Raw genomic sequence first — 18,044 nt, forward strand, 5'->3', positions numbered from 1 at the left:
TTCTCCCATGTGTCTGGTCGTTCTGCAGCGCTCTCCCTAAAAGCAAGACAGCTGCTTTTCAAGCATTTCCCCCAGCTGACTTCCTATTCTTGACCACCTCGCTACTGCAAAGTAGGAGTGGAGTCCCCTGGATCAGTCAGACCCAGGGCTGGGGTCACGGCCATCTCTTCCCTGTGGTACCTGGCTGGGCTGCAGAGTAGTGGGTGCCTGATAAATTGGGAGTTCATTTAGTGAAGACATGAGTTGGACCTTTATGAGATAGAAGGTGAGGAGACGTGATCAGATTTGTGTGTTTTTGAAGGATCATTCTGGCAGCTCTGCTGAAGAGAGAGTTGAGCAGAACAGACCAGAAGCAGGGAGTGCTGGGAGGAAATGACTGGAAAATGAGGCTTGAAGGAGGGCTCTTGTCATGATAAAGCCATGTTTCCTCCTCGTGGCCTGGCCCGGGTCTGTCTTTCCAGCTGCACTTCACCCACATAACACTTGTTCACTTTTCTGGTCTCTAGCCACATAAGCCTTCCTGAGGCTCACCAATAATAATTTTGAGATATTCAGTGAATTAGATGTGGCCCCTGCCTATGAAAGCTCATAAGCTTCCATGGACAAGTCTCCTTCCTGTCTTTGTAGTGCTCTTCTCTCTGTCTGGAATATTATTCTTCATCCGCTCTTCTCCCCCTTTGCCCAGTCACCTCTTTCTTAGCCTTTAAAACTGAGCTCCATGGTTAGATCTCAGGGAGCCTTTGACTTCCTCCCGGAAGGGTTCTATCCTCTGTTGTTAGTCATCAGCACCCCGTGCTTCTCCATAGCACTCAGTTGGAATTGGCTGTGTAAATAACTGTATGAGCTAGTTCTGTAGTTACTTGTCACTGTCAGATTGTAAAGTCCTTGCGAACAAGGACCTCATCTGTTTGTTTGGTGCTGTATCCTCAGTGCTGAGAGTAGCGCCTGTTCACATAGTAGGCACTCAATACATGTTGAGTGAAAGACCAGCTATACATCTGACTGGGTCAGATGGTAGGGTGGCAGTCAAGCACATAGATGCTCACTTCACCAGTGTCACTGTGTTTAGTTAGGGTACTATTCTGCAGTGTTCCAGGAACTGCACATCATTTGTTGTTACTATTTTCATTGATGAATCACAGGACAAGTGTTTTAACTTAGAAGGCATTCATGCTTGTCATCATGCCCTGGGATCTCCCAACTTTTCCTTCACAGCTGAGCAGAATGTTAGGGTCACAGCTTTTCCCTCCAGGTCAGAGTCCCCTCAGTTCTCGCTCCTTCCACGGTTCCCCCAGTCCTGACTGCAGTAGGATAGCCCAGCCAAGGGAGAGGGGAAGGCCTCTCTATCTTGAGAACCTCTATGGATTGAGTCCATTCAGTCCTGGCTTCAGACATTCATTTTGCAAACACCTGCTGTGTGCCAGGCCCTGCTAGGTCTGGGAGTATGGAGAGAAATAAAACAAGGCCTTTTTCATTGTGGATGTTCAGTCCACAGATGTTTGTCACCCATTTATGAATTGTATGTAAGCCTTTAAAAATTAAAAAAGCAAACAAATGAACAAAAGATAATGCCCTTTCTCAGGTGGGTCACAGAATCATGGGAGGCTGACAATTACAATAATAGAAATGTGGAGATGGTGGTGGAGAGGCAGGCAAAACTATTCAGGGATATGGCAATCTTTGGTTGGGGGAAAGCCAGTTGGGGAATGCTTTCTTAAGAAGGAGTTGTGTTGTTGCTTTTTAATTTTAATTTCATAAAAACAGTAAATAATTTTTTAGTATAAGTATATCCCATGGAAAATTTGGGATATACTTGTGCTAAAATGTTTTTGTTGTTTGTCTGAAATTAAGATTTAAATGGGCTTCCTATATTTTTATTGGCTAAATCTGGCAACCCAGCCCTGAGGTAGTTTGACACAACAGAGAACATGTTCCAGGCTGAGAATATGCAAAGGTACGCAGTGGGGAAAGAAGGAATCAAGGTACAGTTAGCTCCCTTCTGCTGCTGAGAGCTAGGTAGGAATGCCAGAGGATTCTAGTACTACCAATAATTATTTTGGCCTACTAAGTGCCAGAAGTTCAGTGAATTAGATGTGGCCCTTGCATCCATGAAAGCTCATTGTCCAGAAAGGGGAGACAGACCACAGGCCATGCATGACATAAATGTAAAGCAGAGGGGACTTGCGTAGGAAGGCCTCCAGGGCGTGACTGACAACATAGTTCTGTCTAAAGCTAAAGTCTATGCATCCAACCACTAGACCAAACTCCCGGCCCAATTCCTCACTGCCCACTTATGCCTTAACCTTTCAATGTGGTCCCAGACCAGCAGCATCAACACTGTCTGGAGACTAATTAGAAAGAGCTTCTTGGGCCTTATCCCATACCTACCCAATCAGAAACTGTGAATCAAGGCCTGCATTCTGTGTTTTAACAAGGCCTCCAGGTGACTGTACTGCCTACAAGTCAAAATGTTAAATGTGTGTAGGTGCTTAAAATAAGAAATGTAAGCCAGGTATTAGAAACATTTAGGAAGTGATGGCAAAATGGAGAGCCCCCGTCCCCTCTACAGGGAGTAGTCTCTAGTCAGCTCTACACATTTGTTGTAATGAGGGACCCAGATGTTTAGAATATGCAAGAGATGAGCATGTGTTAAAGATATTACTTAACTCATTCATGAAGACCCTGGTGAGATGTTACAACCAGTTCAAAGGAGAATCCAAAGAACAAACATTTATGGATCAGGAATATTGAAATGAAAGTGCAGATGGAAGCTTTGCCACAGGGAGAGGGGTAGTGTGGTCCCAGGACAGAATTCATTTGCTTGCCTCTAGATAAGAATAATTTTCCATTGCTTTCAGTTGTCTATAGTTTACGGAGATGTAAAATAATTCCCAAAGAACCAAAATCAGATAACATAAAGAGTGTGCCAGAGACAATGTATAGTTTCCATTGAAATACAGAATGTCCTCAACCTGAATAATGTTACAGACTGAATGTGTCCTTTTAAAGTTCAAATATTGAAGCTCTAACCCCCACCAATGTGATGGCATTGGGATCTTTGGGAGGTGGGGGCTTTGGGAGGTAATTAGGTTTAGATGCGTCGGGAGGGTGGGCTCTGATGGTGGGATTACAATACACCCCTTATATAAGAGGGAGACCAGAGCTTTCTCTCTCTCCGCGGGTGAGCCCATAGTAAGGAAATAGCCCTCTGCAAACAAGGAGTTGGGGGTTGTCACTGGGAACCCAATCTGCAGCACCTTGATCTTGGACTTCCAGCCTTCAGACCTGCGAGAAATAGACATTTGTTGTTGAGGCCACCCAGCCTGTGGTACTTTGTTATAGGAGCCCAAGTTTAAGAAGACAGATTAACAATTGTCAAAGTTTAGCTTAGAACCTAGCACACAGTGAGCAGATCAGTCACTTGTCATTCAGCAGCAATTAAATAATTTCCATATAGAACGGTGTGCCCATATAGAAGGGTATGCCCGGGCAGTGATCCCTCAGAGGGAAACATCTGTGGCTAGACTTAAATTTATAGAGTTGGGATAACACAGCAAATGCACTTAGGCTGTGTATTTATTTGGATTAGAGATGGGGCCTAATGTCTCATAGCTACCTCTATTGTTTCTATTGCTCATTTAGCCATTTAACAATTATTTACTGGCACTATTATGCCAGATATTATCCTAGGAACTGGGGATATAGCAGTGTACAGAGCAAAGCCCCTGCTTATATTAGGGTAAGACAGGTAGTCGAGAATAGACCAGAATTTGTGCTTCAAACGAAAATTATGCATTGTCTAGACAGCACAACCCTTCCAGTTCTCAGCCTTTCTTTGTCTCCAGAGATGTTTTACAACTCGTAGTTACTGATAACTGATAGCAATGCAAATTATTCTTGCCTATAAACATACTAATGAATTTAGCTCGCTGGATGGTCAACCCTCACTGCTGGTAGAAAAGCTAGTTTTATGTCTGTTTGTGCATCTCTCCCAACGTTTCTTTATTCTGTTGTAAGCCCGGGGAAAGCAAATCCAGGGGCAAAATACCTCTAAAAACTGAAATCAGTCAAAGGGAGAAATAAAGTTTAAAACGCATTTATTGCTTACAAACTGCAGCCTGGTACCTTCTCTCCTGGTCCTTCCCCTCACCTCTCAGGTACAGATAAGCCATTCGTTGCCTAGGTAATTACCCATTGATACGGAGATGAACTTCTCTCCACCCCTGAGGAATGATGCAAATGAACTAAAGCCGTACTTGTTTTCACCTCTGAACGCCTATTGATATGCAGATATACTAAAGCCAGGCGAGATATTCTGTAAATACTGCAATTTTACCCACACCTGTATAAATTTGACCTTTTAAAAACATCTGCTTTGTTCTGTCATTAAAGAGTTAAAATATTCAACACGTGTTCATTTCAGTGTATGAGAATCATGATTTCTTGGGGGAAAATTATCATGATTTCTTGGGGGAAAAGTAAATATCTAGTACGTAAATGGTGTAATGTGTTATGGAGAAAATAGTATGGAGGTACGTGGAGCGTGTCATTTTAGAGAAACGATGGGGGAGACCATAAAATGCTAAAAAATTTTTCGTTGTTTATCTGAAATTCAAATTTAACTGGGCGTCCTGCATTTTATTTGGCAAGCCTACTTCTGAAGAACGGGAAGGCGCAGGCCTTGCAAGTTTGGTTGATGTGCTTTCGACCAGGGCGCTGGTCTGTAAGATCTAGACGTGGGGTTTTCGCGGGGTGTGGCGGGGTCTGCAGGCAATGCCCCCCGCCCAGGGCGGTGCGGAGGCGGGGCCACGGGGCGGGACAGCTCCGCCCTGTCACGTGCCCGTCACGTCTGCATCCCGGAGCGCGCCGGGCAGCAGCTGCGGCTGGAGGACGAGCCCATGGCGGCGGCGATGACGACCGCAGTGACTGCGGGGGCGGGGGCGGGGGTGGCGGGGGCCGAGGCGGCCGAAGGGCCCCTGGGGGCGGCAGCGGCGCTGGAGCTGTGGCTCAGTGAGTAGCAGGGCCGCCCCTGGGCGCGGGCCCAGCGCCGCACGTGAAGCCTGGCTTCCCGCCTCCCTGGGCCTTTCTTCTGAGGCCGGCGGGCAAGCAGGTGGCCGTGGGGGCGGCGCCCGGGGAAGAGCTAGGCCCGACGCGGGTGGGAGGATCGCCCCCGGGAGGATTCCGGAATCCGTTGGGGCTGCGGGCAGAGCGTGGGTTCCCTGCTCCCCCACTCCCCTACCTCCACTCCCTAGTAGCATTAACCTAACGGCTAACGTTTGTCGAGCTTTTCTTTTGTGTCAGGCACTGTGCTAGAACCGTTGCAGCTGTTAAGAAACAGCTTCTGTTAACCCCGTTTTAGAGCTGTGGACATTTAGACTTGAGGCTCGGTCGTGCAACATAGGTAGCCTCTTGCGGTCTCTGCATTTGGGGAAGATCTCTCTCTTGGCTACTGTCTTTAATATCGAAACAAGCTTTCCGACCTTAAATGCATGTTTATCCTGGCCGTATTTCTTACGTGTTATTGTCTCCCGTAAGCTTCACGACGGTCTTGGGGGTAGTGATTGTTTTTGTCCCTGTGTTACCAATGAGGACTTGAGACTCAAGAGGATATATGCTTCTCGCATTGAGCTATGCCGGGTACTGGGAGTACTAACATGCGTAACACAAAATCCTTGCGCACAGACATTTTTTAGGGGGAACAAACGGACAATAACAGCACCTTGTTACAGTTAACGTCAGTTGGGCAGGGGGGCGCATTTAATATGTAGTAGTGAGACAGGGGCCGTTGATGTAGTCAGAGTAGGGTGAGGGCCTCCGGAAAAAGCAAAGCAAGATACTTGGCAGTCAGAGCAATGTAACTACATGCAAGGAAACCTCCCCCACACTAAAACTTTTACGTTGAACATTAAGCTCTAGAATTCTTCAGTGAGATCAGTTAATGTTCCCCAGATAAGAGTAGCACATGTTTTATTATGCTAATCATTTGTAAGCATGTGTAAGATTCACTTTAGCATACTAAAAGGCCCAGGCCTCTGTGCTGTCTTTCCTCCTTAGGATCTGACTAAGTGATTTGCAAACTGAGCAACTAATTTAGCATGCAGATCCAGCTGTAGAGGACAAGGGAAAAAGGCAGGAAGAATTCCTTCTTAAAGATAAGATTGCATTTTAATACCCAGGAAGTTCCAGAGGCAGGATTCTTTAGCAAATAGACAATACCTTAGCCCACCTTGGGGGCTGAGCAGGAAGCCTTTTGATATGCTCCCAAACCGAGACACCGGTATCCCAGAGAGAAATCAAGGCAGGAAATTCCTTAAGTTAATTTTTAATACTCAGGGACCACTTAACAAAGCCACACCCCTAAGCTTTTTTCCACTTCCCAGATATCCTCAACTGCCTATAAAACCCCTAGACAACGCACCACCACGGATTCTCTTGTCCCCTCCTGGCGTGAGTCGGGAGCTCTGTGCATTCACTTTATCTCTAAATAAAAGCCTGTCCCTTGCTCTCCTACCTTGAGTGTTTGTGAAGCTCATTCTTTGGCTTGGTGAACAAGAACCCTGGCATCAGTAGGAGTTGATTTGTTTACCTGGGGAGTGTCACGGCGGACATGGCATTTGAGTGGACAGTGTAGGTGACATTTCAGGCAAAGAAATCTGCAAGTGCAAAAAAGCTGGGAAATGGGAGAGTGTGGAGCATTTTGGGAACAGGTAGATTGGTAGTCTGGGGTGCAAAGCCTCGAGAGCAAGGAGTCTGGAAAACAGGCTCCAGGTCTTGCTGGGCAAGATCTTCAAGGGGTTTGTCTGCTGCAGGAAGGTGTTTATATTTCATCCCGTGATTGAAGGATCGGGAGGGGTGGAGTTTTCAACCAAAGAATTTGATAGTACACCTGTTGAAAGCATTACCTGCAGCCACGTGAGGCTGAGTTGGTAGGGAGGTGAGATCAGGCAGGCAGAGTAGATATTCGGTAGTGCTTAGAGGTTGGATAACAAAGGCTGTGATGTAGAATGGAGGGTAAGAGGAGGAGTCCAAGATGGATCCCAGGTTTCAGGCTGGGTAACTGGTTGGTTGGAGATGCATCACCTGTCTTAGAAACAGATAGTTGAATTGTGGAGTTTAAGGTGCTTGTGGCAGTCAAAAAAGAGGTGCTCTTTAGGCAATTGGCTAGCTCCAGAGTGGGTAAGAGCTGGAGGTCAGAGTGGGCGTCTTCATTTCACTGGCCATGAGCTTGCCCAGGCAGGTGGGGTATCTTAGGAAAAGCAGAGGTTTGCAGATGCAATACAGAGAACCTTGACATTAAAGAAGCAGATGGGAAAAGAGGCCTGACAATGGGGAAAAGACTGAGCAAACACAGGCAGGGGGAGAGCCGGGAGGATGGGGAGCCATAGATCTCAGAGAAGGGGTATAGTTGGAAGGTAGTTTTGCTGCTGAAATATGGAGTACGATGAGGAAGGAGAAGGGGAACTTTGAAGTGGGCAGCTAAAGGTTATTAATGAAATATCTCTGAGTTAAATGGTGGGGACAGAAAGTTGATTAGCAGGCAATGGAGAACAGTAGGCTTAGACTGGAGATGCAAAAAAAGTCAAGTGGGCTGGGTTAGAGGACATCTAGCAGCCGACTGAGTGGAGAAGATAAGAGGAACTGTGGCTGCTCAGGTTTGGGGTTTTTCAGCGCCAGCTGTAGACCATGTGGTCCCAGCTTCTAGATATTCCAGTTTTTCAGGTAGGGCTAGAACCTGTGTTTTTATGTGAAATCTCTTAAGTTTTTAAACATGGGCAGCTACTCTGAACTATAAAGTTTGTCTGTACAGGCCAGTTAATCTGTGGGGAGGGATAACATAGCCCCTGGCTACCAGCTTTCTTTTTAATTGAGTGTGATCTTCAAAGGAGAGGGGCCCTGTGAGCCCCTCTTTCACGCTGGTGTTTCTTTGGGGAACTAACTATCCCCCCTTCATTCTAGGTCCAGTGTTGAAGCCACTGGAGAGAGGCTTAACGCTGCTGGTGGAGGTCACAGCGGGAACAGAAAGGGGTGACTTGGCTTTGCAGAGAGGAAGGGCACCTTTGGTTTTTCTGAAAGTCTGGGAAGGAGGTACAGAAAATTGCACATGTAAATAAGTTTGTCACTATTACCACCCCCCATCAAGTATTCAGGGCTGAGGGGTATAGGGCTTAGAGGTAGGAAAGTTTGGGAATGGCTGGTAAGAGAAACGAGAGCCCACCTGGACACTTGAGAAACGCTGATATTTTGAACTCAGTAGTTCTGTGTTGCAGGGATCTGTCCTGTGCATTATGTTTAGTAGAATCCCTGCCTCAACCCAGTAAACACCAATAGCAGATGCTGTTCCCAGTCATGATGACCTAAATGTCTCCAGGCCTTGTGAGATGGCCCCTGGGGAGAGGGACAGGATCACCTCTCTGCCAGCCACCTGAGATCTTCTGAGTTTGGACTTAGGAGTGTTGATTGGACATCAGAAATGTCTTTTATTTAACCTTTGTGGTTGTGTGATTCCCTGCTGCGTAGGAACAGAGAAGGTGAACTGTGGTTTAAACCAGATTTGCAGGGAGGTAGGAGGTGGGGCACAATGGAGGAGATAACAATGGAAGGACAGGAGGGTAGAGAGTTTGACGTTTAGCAAGGACAGGAGTGTAGTTGAAGGAATGCACGGTGAGCGGAGGCTGAATGGGGTAGGGTCTGAGGACTGCCAAGCTCAGGTCATTGAGATCTTGCCTCATCAAAGGGTGGCTCTGTCTCTATGATGCATATAGTACTACTCCCTCCCTCTTAGGGTGTGAGGATCAAAGGAATAAATAGATGCAAAGCCCTTAAAATAGTGCCTGGCACAGTGTTAGCTGTAATTGTCATTAGTCTTTTTAGTTGCCAGTTGCAGGAAACACTCCTATTGGCTTACCAGAAAAACAGGAAAAACATTGATCCTAGAACCAAGAGGGGTAGTTCCCCAAGGAACAGCTCAGAAGCTCATGCTTTAAAAATACACATAGCAGCTTCTGTACATTCTGCTGCTTCCCCTTCCCCCTAGTTTATTTTGGTCATTGTTCACATGACTGCATATATGGCTGCTCATGTGTCCCTTGGTACAGATGTCCTCTAACCAGTTCCCTGTTAGTGGGTACTTCAGGGTGTTGCTAGTCATGTGCTATTAGAAGCATTGGGTCCTCTCAGTCTCTGAGATTCTAGCTTTGGTAGTGCTGTCACGGAGGCAGTAGCTATGGCAGGTGCTGAGTAAATTCCTTTCTTCCTTCCCCCTGGACCTACATGCAGGTGATCTGTCCTGTCTTCCAGCCACACTTTATGCCTCCTTTGGTGGTTGGGAGCAGTCTTGATTGCAATCTATTTATATCCTGAGCTTCTGAGGGCTGAGCTCATTCTTTACTTGGAGCCTAGGATAGGACATTCCTGTGGTGGGTCTTGGGCTTTTAGCACATTCTTAATTGAATGACTGCTGGATTATGAGGGTCGTATCTCCTGTAGACAGATACCCCTGTGCAGTGAATGCTACTGAAGGATTGAATTCTAAGTGTTCCTCGAGGTGACTGCTTCCCCACAGACTCAGGGCTCTGGTTACCAGAACAGGCTGCTCCTAGCACCAGAGCCATGACCCTGGGTGGATGGTTGGCAGCTGGTGTGAGATGATTTGGCTTCTGAATTAGTCACTTAGAGAGGAGCCTTTTCACCCACAGCTGGAGGTCTCAGCTGTTTTAATACCGCTCATCCTGTAGCAGGCTTGAAGTGCACATAAATGTTCATTTTATTAAGCAAATATATAGCAGTCCTGTTACATGTCCTACCCAAGTGCCAGCTAAATAAACCACTTTAATGCCTGTGACAGCCATTCCTAGTGCCCTGACGGAGCTGGGATGGTCATGAGAAGGCAGAGAAGGGGTTCTTTGAGTTTTCCCCTGGCCCTGCCCTGGTCTGGTCACTAGCCACTCCTTAGGGAAGATTGGAGTCTGGTTACTGTGGTCTGGTTGAGCCCAGCTGCCGGTCCTCGAGAGCTCTGAGGGCCTCTGAAATAGTTGGCAGGCTGGGATTATGTGTTCAGGGAAGAATAACCTTCTGGAGTCAGGAGCATGTCCAGTCAATTGGCCAAACTGCAAAGCAAAAGATGAATCATTCGTTCATTCCTACAGTGGGTCTTGGGCCTTTTTATCAGTGCCAAGGACTATTCTAGGTGCTAGAGCATGTGAGGGTGAACAAGAAAGACCTTCCTGCCTTAGGCAGCTGGTATCTGAGTGGCAATAAAGTCAAAGAAACTATTTCTAGAAGAAGCCCTGTCTTTGTCAAGTAGCTGAAATGATTGGGCCCTGGAGTCAGGCAGACCTGGGGCTGAAGTTTTGTGCTTGTCATTTTCTAGCTTTGTGGTTGGGAAGGTTTCTTCACTTGTGAATTGACAAGGTAATAATAGTACCAGCCTCAGCCCCTCTGAGACATGAAGGGAGGGGATGCTTGGAGGAAGCACTCAGCATGGTGTCTGGCCCATAATAACTTCATTAAATTAAAAAAAGAGGTAACTAATACTACTATTGCTGTTATTTTGGGGCCATAATAAACCTTGAGTGAATCCTCATGATACAGTAAAATTCCTTACACTTTATAGATCTTGCTGCTTTGCCTTGGTTAAGAGCTGAACATGACTCAACCTCATAGAGGTTTTTTCTTCATTCCTTGGAAAGGCTGGTGCTTGGTGGCAGGAGAGGAGGGTGAGCGCTGGATTCTGCCCTCAGGGTTAGCTGGAGCCTGCCTCTAGGTCCCCTTGTGTCTAGGTGTCACCCTTGACCTGGAAGTGAACTGAAACTTCATGAAACTTAAATAATGTAGACTTATTTTCCATGAGTCAGACTTCCTTAATTCGAATCTCTAAGAATTGCTGCTTTAAATAATTTGTTTCACGAGTGATAATTTTTTTATTATGGGAAAGGCAGTGTAGTAAGCGCTGTAGGGAATATATGGCTTTTGCCTTCTAGAGATTTATTCTTTAAGGTGTAATAAGGCATGCATGTGTATTTTTAAAGTAGAAAGTAGATGGTGTTATAATAAACAGTAAGATTAGCTATCCTTTATTGATTACTTAATATTTGCTGTTGTATGGAGAATTCTAAGCACTATCTCCTTTAAATCGCATGACTATCCCCCGAGGAAGGTATTGTTTTCCTTATTTTATGGCTAAGGAAACTGAAGCTCTGGGAGCCCAACAACTTATAATGAGGAGCTAGAGGTCTCCATCATAAAAGAAGCAGGTAGAATATAGGCCTTCTGAGAAGGAAGAGATGGCTTCTGTTGTGTGGACATGGGGGTCTTTATGAAGAAGTGGCATTTGAATTGGGATTTGAAGGGTGGATAGGATGCTGAGAAATGGAACATAGGGCAAGAACCTTGAGGAGGAAAAAGGTGAGGGATATATTGGAATTGATAATCAGAATCCTTTGCTTTGTCATCTTTTTTTCACTGAGAATGGATTTGGTGGGTGGAAAGATGGGTGATTACCTATCCTTTGCCTCTCACTGAGTTGAGGAGGCACATGACTTCCATGTGACATAAATGTGACTGCAGTCAGGAAGGTTAAACTAGCTGACTGTGGAATCTAAGTAATCAGGAGGGAGGAAAACTCGGAGGTGCTGGAGCAGTGGGAGGAGGTTTTTGGGAAGAGATAGATATTCAGAAGGGCCCTAAAGAATAGATAGGATTTTGAGAGGATGAGAGTGGACATTGAGGCAAGAGGAATAATACCAAAATATGACCCTGAGAATTAGCTTATTTGCAGAGTTTGAAAGAGCTGCTTTGTCAGGACCAGAAAGATGTCTCAGTGGAGAGATGTGGGTAGGCTGGGATGGGCTGGACAGTGGGGAGTAGGGAAGGTGTTTCAAAAGGGCAAGACACAGAGTCTCAGCAACACCTTTGTGAGAGAGTGGCCTGGTTCAGGCTGGGGGTGGAGTGGGCATCCTTATTGGGGACTGGACAGGGATTGTAGGCATCAGGGATTGTGGAAAGAGGGGAAGAAGCCACTCCCATCTAGCACCAGGAAAATAGCCCCTTGTCCCAGGAAGGTAAAGGTTGCCCCTCCCCTCAGGGAGCTAGGGCTCAGGCCTTCTGAAAATCTCCCTTTCTCCAGGTATCTCCTGTCCCTGGCTGTGCCCTGATGCCCTTTGGTGCTAAGTGACTTCAGATTTCATCCAGATAGGACTATTCCAGTGGGGGAGACCCTAGCATGATTGGATCCGAGTTCCCTGGGAATGTATAAGGTAAAGAGAGGACCAGGATTTGGAGGACTGGAGGACAGCGTTTTGAGGAGGTGCTTTTGTCAGACTGCACAAACTGCGGACACATGGAGGAACTGTTTGCAAAGGATGGTCAGAGGATTTCACTAACTGAGGCTTATATTGAGAGGTGTTGCTTTTGAGGACATGGTGGATGACCAAGTAGAGGCACCTAGAGCCTATAGTATGTTCTAGTCTTCCTGTCACGTGGCTAAGACACTTATATGCCTGTTCTCATTGCCTGGCCACAGTGGGAAAGTCTTGATCAGGGGCATGAAGAAGGAGCACATAGGCTGACCCCTGCTCTGGAAATGGGGTCCCTCTCAGGACAATAGCTTGTTGACTAATTTGCCCATTCAGTCAGTCAGCAAATATGTGTTTAGGCATATTGTATGCCAGACGCTGCAGCACAGGCAGGGAGGGTCCTGTCCCTTTCAGCTCTGCCCACTGGGTCTGAGCCCCTGGGTGTGTGATGTCACAGTCCTTGGCTGTCATATGTTTTGGAGTAGGGAGAGGTGTATGTTTCTTTTGTTATGCCATCTTTCATTTTAGTTTTATTTTCTTGACAGATAAAGCCACAGACCCAAGCATGTTGGAACAGGATTGGTCAGCTATCCAGAATTTCTGTGACCAGGTGAACACTGATCCCAATGGGTAAGGTGACCTTCACATATGTGCTTTACTCTGGGGATGCCTCAGACTAAGTGTGTGCTTTTGGCTCGTGGGCCTGTTTTTCACTGCTAGGCTTTCTTTTCTTTTTTTTTTTTTAAATCTCCACAATCTACTGAGAACATTATTTTTCTAGAGATAGCAAATTCATGTATTTTTTTTTAAACAGCATAGTTTGCAACTAGACATTACTTTAAAAAATTCGAAATAGTGTTATAAAACACTAATGATGAGGAGGCCTGACCTTACAGATAGAATGTAGCTAGGTTACGTAGCAGTGTGAAAGAGATCAACGTGTTTGCCATAATTTAAATGTAATCATTAAGAAAGAGGTATGTTCTTGTTGAATTATGTTTCCAGAGCATCTGGGTAGGAACCAAAGAATCAAGTCAGTCATTCATATGTTTAAATTGCATGTTGCTGAATATTCAGCCTTTGAAACGAGCAAAGAGTCGGATCACACCTCCTCCTCCATTGTTTGCTGAGCATTTATCATATGACAAGGTGTGCACTGCTCAGGACCTGTTTACACATAGGTCTGGGCCGTGACTGCTTAGCTTGGAGTTGTCGGGGTGGATTGGCTGTGGGGGGGCTGGGGGATGACCTTAGTAAGATGACAGGGGGAGGACCTCGGTTGCTGCAGCTGTCCAAAGGCTGGGTGGGAGCATCCTGCAGAGGCTTCGCATGGGCTGTGTGCCAGTCACTCTCCACTTCTGCTTGGGGACCTGAGCTCCTGGAGGAGAGGTGACTTTACTGAGCATACTATGCCCAGACGGTAAGTTTTTTCCACCCAGCATGAAGGTCTTTTTGTTTGCCTGTAGCCCAACCCAAGCACCCTGGCTCCTGGCCCACAAGATCCAGTCTCCACAGGAGAAAGAAGCTCTTTATGCCTTAACGGTGAGTTCAGCGTGCCGCTTAGCCTAAGTGCTCCTGTGCTGACACTAGAGAGTGCTGGCCCCTTGTCCCATTTCAGTGTGCTGGAGAGCCCCTGGGAGGTTCATCTTGATCAGCCTTGGGAGAGCAGGCTGCAGGGAGTTCTGGGCTCAGATTGCCCCATCCTAGATCTGTTGCTAGGGAGCAGCAGTTGGGAGAAGGAGAGGAAGGTTACTTTTTTAATTTTATTTTTATTTATTTTTTTATTTTGGTATCATTAATCTGCAATTACATGAGGAACATTATTTTTTCTAGGCGCCCCCCTTCACCTCCCCACAATCCCCATTACAGTCACTGTCCATCAGCGTAGTAAGATGATGTAGAATCACTACTTGTCTTCTCTGTGTTGCACAGCCCTCCCCAGAGGAAGGTTTTATGTCCTTTATCTTCATTAGGTCAGGGCTGACCTGTAACAAATCAGTGAGTGGCTGGGTGAGGACCGACAACCTGGAAAGCGAATGCCTCAGAGGGCAGCTGTGGAAAGAAAAGTGGGCAGGCCCAGCTTGTCATTTGAGTGCCAGCACATAACCTCTGGTTTAACAGTTCCTTGGCATTATGTATCATATTTCTACCTCTGAAGAGGAATTGATTCTCTGACCAGTTCCACCTGCCCATAGGGTCTCCTTGAAAGGTAGGGTGATCTCAGGGTACACACTCCCACTGAACTATTTTCCTCAGCACAGTGATAGCAAGGTCAAAGAGGTGGCATTTTTTTCTTAATCTGAAAAATCTCATTCTTTCTGCAAAACTTCAGTGTCCTTATAGTTGTGAAGAAACCCTAGGGTGGTTCCATCCAGCCAATGCTCATCAGATCTGAGATGAGTGCTGGAGCCAGTGGTTTTCCCTTCTCATGGGGGTCCTGTGTCTGGGCAGGTGCTTGAGATGTGTGTGAACCACTGTGGAGAGAAGTTCCACAACGAGGTGGCCAAGTTCCGCTTCCTGAATGAGCTGATCAAAGTATTGTCCCCCAAGGTGAGTTCCCTGGGTCTGGCCCTGTCACTGTACTGCACCGGTCCCCAGCCTGCAAACTCCTGTTGCCCTCCTGGGTGGAGGCGGGCCTGCTTATGACAGAACGTGCAGCGCGCCTCAGGTTTGTGAGAGAGCAGAGGTGGAAGTCCTGCATGGGAAAGCTTTCCTCTCCAAGGTCTAGGGTAGGGTCATGCTCAACAGCTGATTGCTGCCAATTAATTTGTCAGCATTTTCAAATTCTCCCTTTAAAAATGGCCGTGGGTGTGGGTGGCCTCAAGGGGTGTGGAACTGTAGCTTGTAGAACAGGTTTCCTTGTAAAGGTCAAGAGACAACAAATGTGGCTTTTAAGTTTTATATCACTTCTTGCCTATTCCTTGGCACCTTTCCACCTGGCACTTAGCTTAGTAACAACATTCTCAGGCAACTGACATTGACAGAAGCTTCCTTTGCTGCTTCCCAATAATTCCTTGATACCAACTGTGTCTTACAACTTAATTTAGTTCTGACACTGACTACCCAAAGTCAGTACAGACCCTCGGCTTGAAGGGCTTACTTCTACCTAGACTACGCCTACTTAAGACACCAGCCAGCAGTCTCAGGTATCCCCACGCTACCTGCTCTTCTGCCTGACCAGCTACGCATACACAGGTTCCCGTTACCCCTTCCACCAGAGTTCATAATTCACTAGAGAGACTCAGAGAGCACAGGAAAACGTTCTGCTTACTATTTATCATAAAGGATATAAATGAAAGAGATACATTGACCAGGTCTTTGGGGGGAAGTAGAACAGAGCTTTCACACAGTCTCCTTGTGGAACCCAGATATACAGCCCTCCCAGCACATTCAAGTGGTCAATCAGGAAGCTCTCTGAACCTCATTTCAGAGTTTTTATCTGGAGTTTTGTAAGATTAAATCATTGGTCATGTGGTTGACCTCTGTCCTCCCTCTGAGGGGTTGAGCAGGGGCTGAAAATTACAACCATCTAATCATGTGCTGGGACTTCCTGGAGTGGTCAGGTCCTCCCTTGTACTAACAGCCCACCTTGAGCAGTTAGCATCAACTCAGGGGTGGCCCAAGGGGGCTTGTTGTGAATAGCAAGAGATATTCAATCAGGAATTTCCAAGGGTTTTTGAAACTGCCAAGAACTGGGGACAAAGACCAATATATTCTTTAATTATAACAAACTTATCCCAGTCAAATGAGTGTCCCCAGTGGCTCCAACCTAGGCCAATATAGAGGGTTTTTAATTTTAGGAGTTTTGGAGGTTGACTCCTTGAAACCCAGAAGGAGCCCAGGGACTGTGGGTGCCAGATAATTTGGCCTCTAGCTGTGCCTCCCCTCAGCCAGCCTTGGGCAGCTCACCTCTCTTTTGTGGTATTGTGGGCTGGGTGGTCTTTTAAGTCCCTTCCAGCTCTATATAATTCTCTTTTCTTTTTATTTTCAGTACCTAGGATCCTGGACCACAGAAAAGGTTAAAGGAAGAATCATTGAAATACTCTTTAGTTGGACGGTCTGGTTTCCAGAAGACATCAAGATCCGAGATGCTTATCAGATGCTGAAGAAACAGGGTCTGATTTCCATTTCTTAGGTTCCTTTTTCACAGTAGCTGTTCCTTCTTGCCTGTATGCTTTGTAGTTTTTTGGTGAAAGCTGGGCATCTTGCATCAGACAATCTAGACTAGGACAGATATTTTTAATCCCTGGAAAGGAGCAGACCTTTCCTTCTGGTAGGCAGGAATTGAGTGGGGTTTGAGATTGTTGTTGCTAGTCACCCTTGCTGTTCAGGTTTCACATTCCTTTAATGTTAGCTTATGTTTTGGGTGGGGACTGATTCATTAGAGTTTCCACTGCCTTCCTAACAGTAGACATTATTATTATTATTATTATTTACTCAATGCTGGTTAGCCTGAGGGCGGGGGAGTGGCCTTCTGTGTTCTAAGCCTCAGTCTCAGGTAGATACTGTGTCCCTGGGTTTCCTTAGGACCTATTCATGATTCTACCCCACCCGGATGTAAGTCTGGGCCTGAGACATCTTCCTGGCCTCCCCCAGGGGCACTTTTCTGTACCTTTTCTCTAGCTACAGTAGGTTGTCACTGCTGCTCTAAGGACTCCAGGAATTGTTGTCTTCCCCCAGTAGTTTAAGGCCTTTGTTCTGGAGATGGGGGGAGGATTTAGATAGGACTTCACGCCTTTCCCATCCATTCTCTCAGTGTGATCGCCTGGTGAGGCCTTAAGAGAAGAGCCTCTCCCTCTTGTGTTGGGACTCCAGAGGTTCTGTGTTCTCTTGCTAGTTTGTGCTGACCTGTAAGCAATTTTAAAAAATTTTTAGCTGAATTATTCATATTGGTGTTGTCTCCCATCTCTCCTTGGAGGCATTGTCTGGATTTCTGTTTTTTTATTGCCCTGTGATCTCAGCTTTCTGACAGATTGAAGGAAAGTGGTGAATGTGTAGGTCGTGCAGGGCTGTTGTCGTCAGGGCTGGGGTGCTGCAGTTCGTGCCTTTCTGTGTCCTGTGTGGAAGGTGGTAGCCCTATTCTTTTCCTCATGGACTCTGTAGAATAAGGAACCTGGATTCAGGATGGACTGTTTTTCCCTGTCAGTGCACTCAGGATATTTAGGAGTGTCAGGAATTATACAGTAATAATTATTCTGGGCCCTGGGAGGTTGATGAGTATTTTTATAGCAGAAGGCCCACAGACTAGCCTTTGGGTCGGTTCTGCTCTTAGTTGGCCCTGATGTTCCCGTCTTTGTGCTGGTTCCTTGGATTCTCCCAAGGGTGGCAGGGGAGGGATGCAGAGCCTTGATCATACTCTGGGTGGATCCCTTTAAGGCAGTTGACAATATTTTCCTAGTGGGACATCAGGAACCAGGGGTTCCTGGACTTTATACTGGATCCTGCTGAAGTCAGTGGATAACCACATCAGTACCTTCATGAATTGCATGTCTTAGGAATCATAAAGCAAGACCCTAAACTACCAGTGGATAAAATCTTGCCCCCACCTTCTCCCTGGCCCAAGAGCTCGATCTTTGATGCTGATGAAGAAAAGTCAAAGGTAAGGAGCATCTCCCTGACCTCATGGCCTACCTGGAATCTGATCTGACCCCTCATAGAGATCTCCTGAAATGTGCCTTAGAACGTCCTTCGTTCCCTGAACTGGAGTGTGGGAGGACGTGGGCAGGTGGTTTAGTGTGTTCTCTCTGGAGC

At 46.5% G+C, this 18,044-nt stretch overlaps 1 protein-coding gene across 2 annotated transcripts in view; it reads left to right on the forward strand.

Moving 5' to 3' along the window:
- The first annotated feature begins 4,861 nt into the window (after positions 1–4,861).
- The window catches only part of GGA2 (golgi associated, gamma adaptin ear containing, ARF binding protein 2), a 37,442-nt gene continuing 24,259 nt past the window's right edge, over positions 4,862–18,044 (forward strand). The window contains exons 1-6 of one of the 2 annotated variants that reach the window (XM_073215410.1): positions 4,862–5,010; positions 12,839–12,923; positions 13,760–13,835; positions 14,745–14,843; positions 16,285–16,408; positions 17,789–17,892. In XM_073215410.1, the coding sequence (XP_073071511.1) occupies positions 4,899–5,010; positions 12,839–12,923; positions 13,760–13,835; positions 14,745–14,843; positions 16,285–16,408; positions 17,789–17,892 (600 nt within the window). In that variant the 5' untranslated portion in view covers positions 4,862–4,898. Of the gene's footprint in view, positions 5,011–12,235; positions 12,255–12,838; positions 12,924–13,759; positions 13,836–14,744; positions 14,844–16,284; positions 16,409–17,788; positions 17,893–18,044 lie in introns of those variants that run through there. The other variant, XM_036992427.2, reaches the window with a different exon arrangement.

The sequence above is a fragment of the Manis javanica genome, chromosome 10, assembly GCF_040802235.1.
Source record: "Manis javanica isolate MJ-LG chromosome 10, MJ_LKY, whole genome shotgun sequence".
Lineage (NCBI taxonomy): Eukaryota > Metazoa > Chordata > Mammalia > Pholidota > Manidae > Manis > Manis javanica.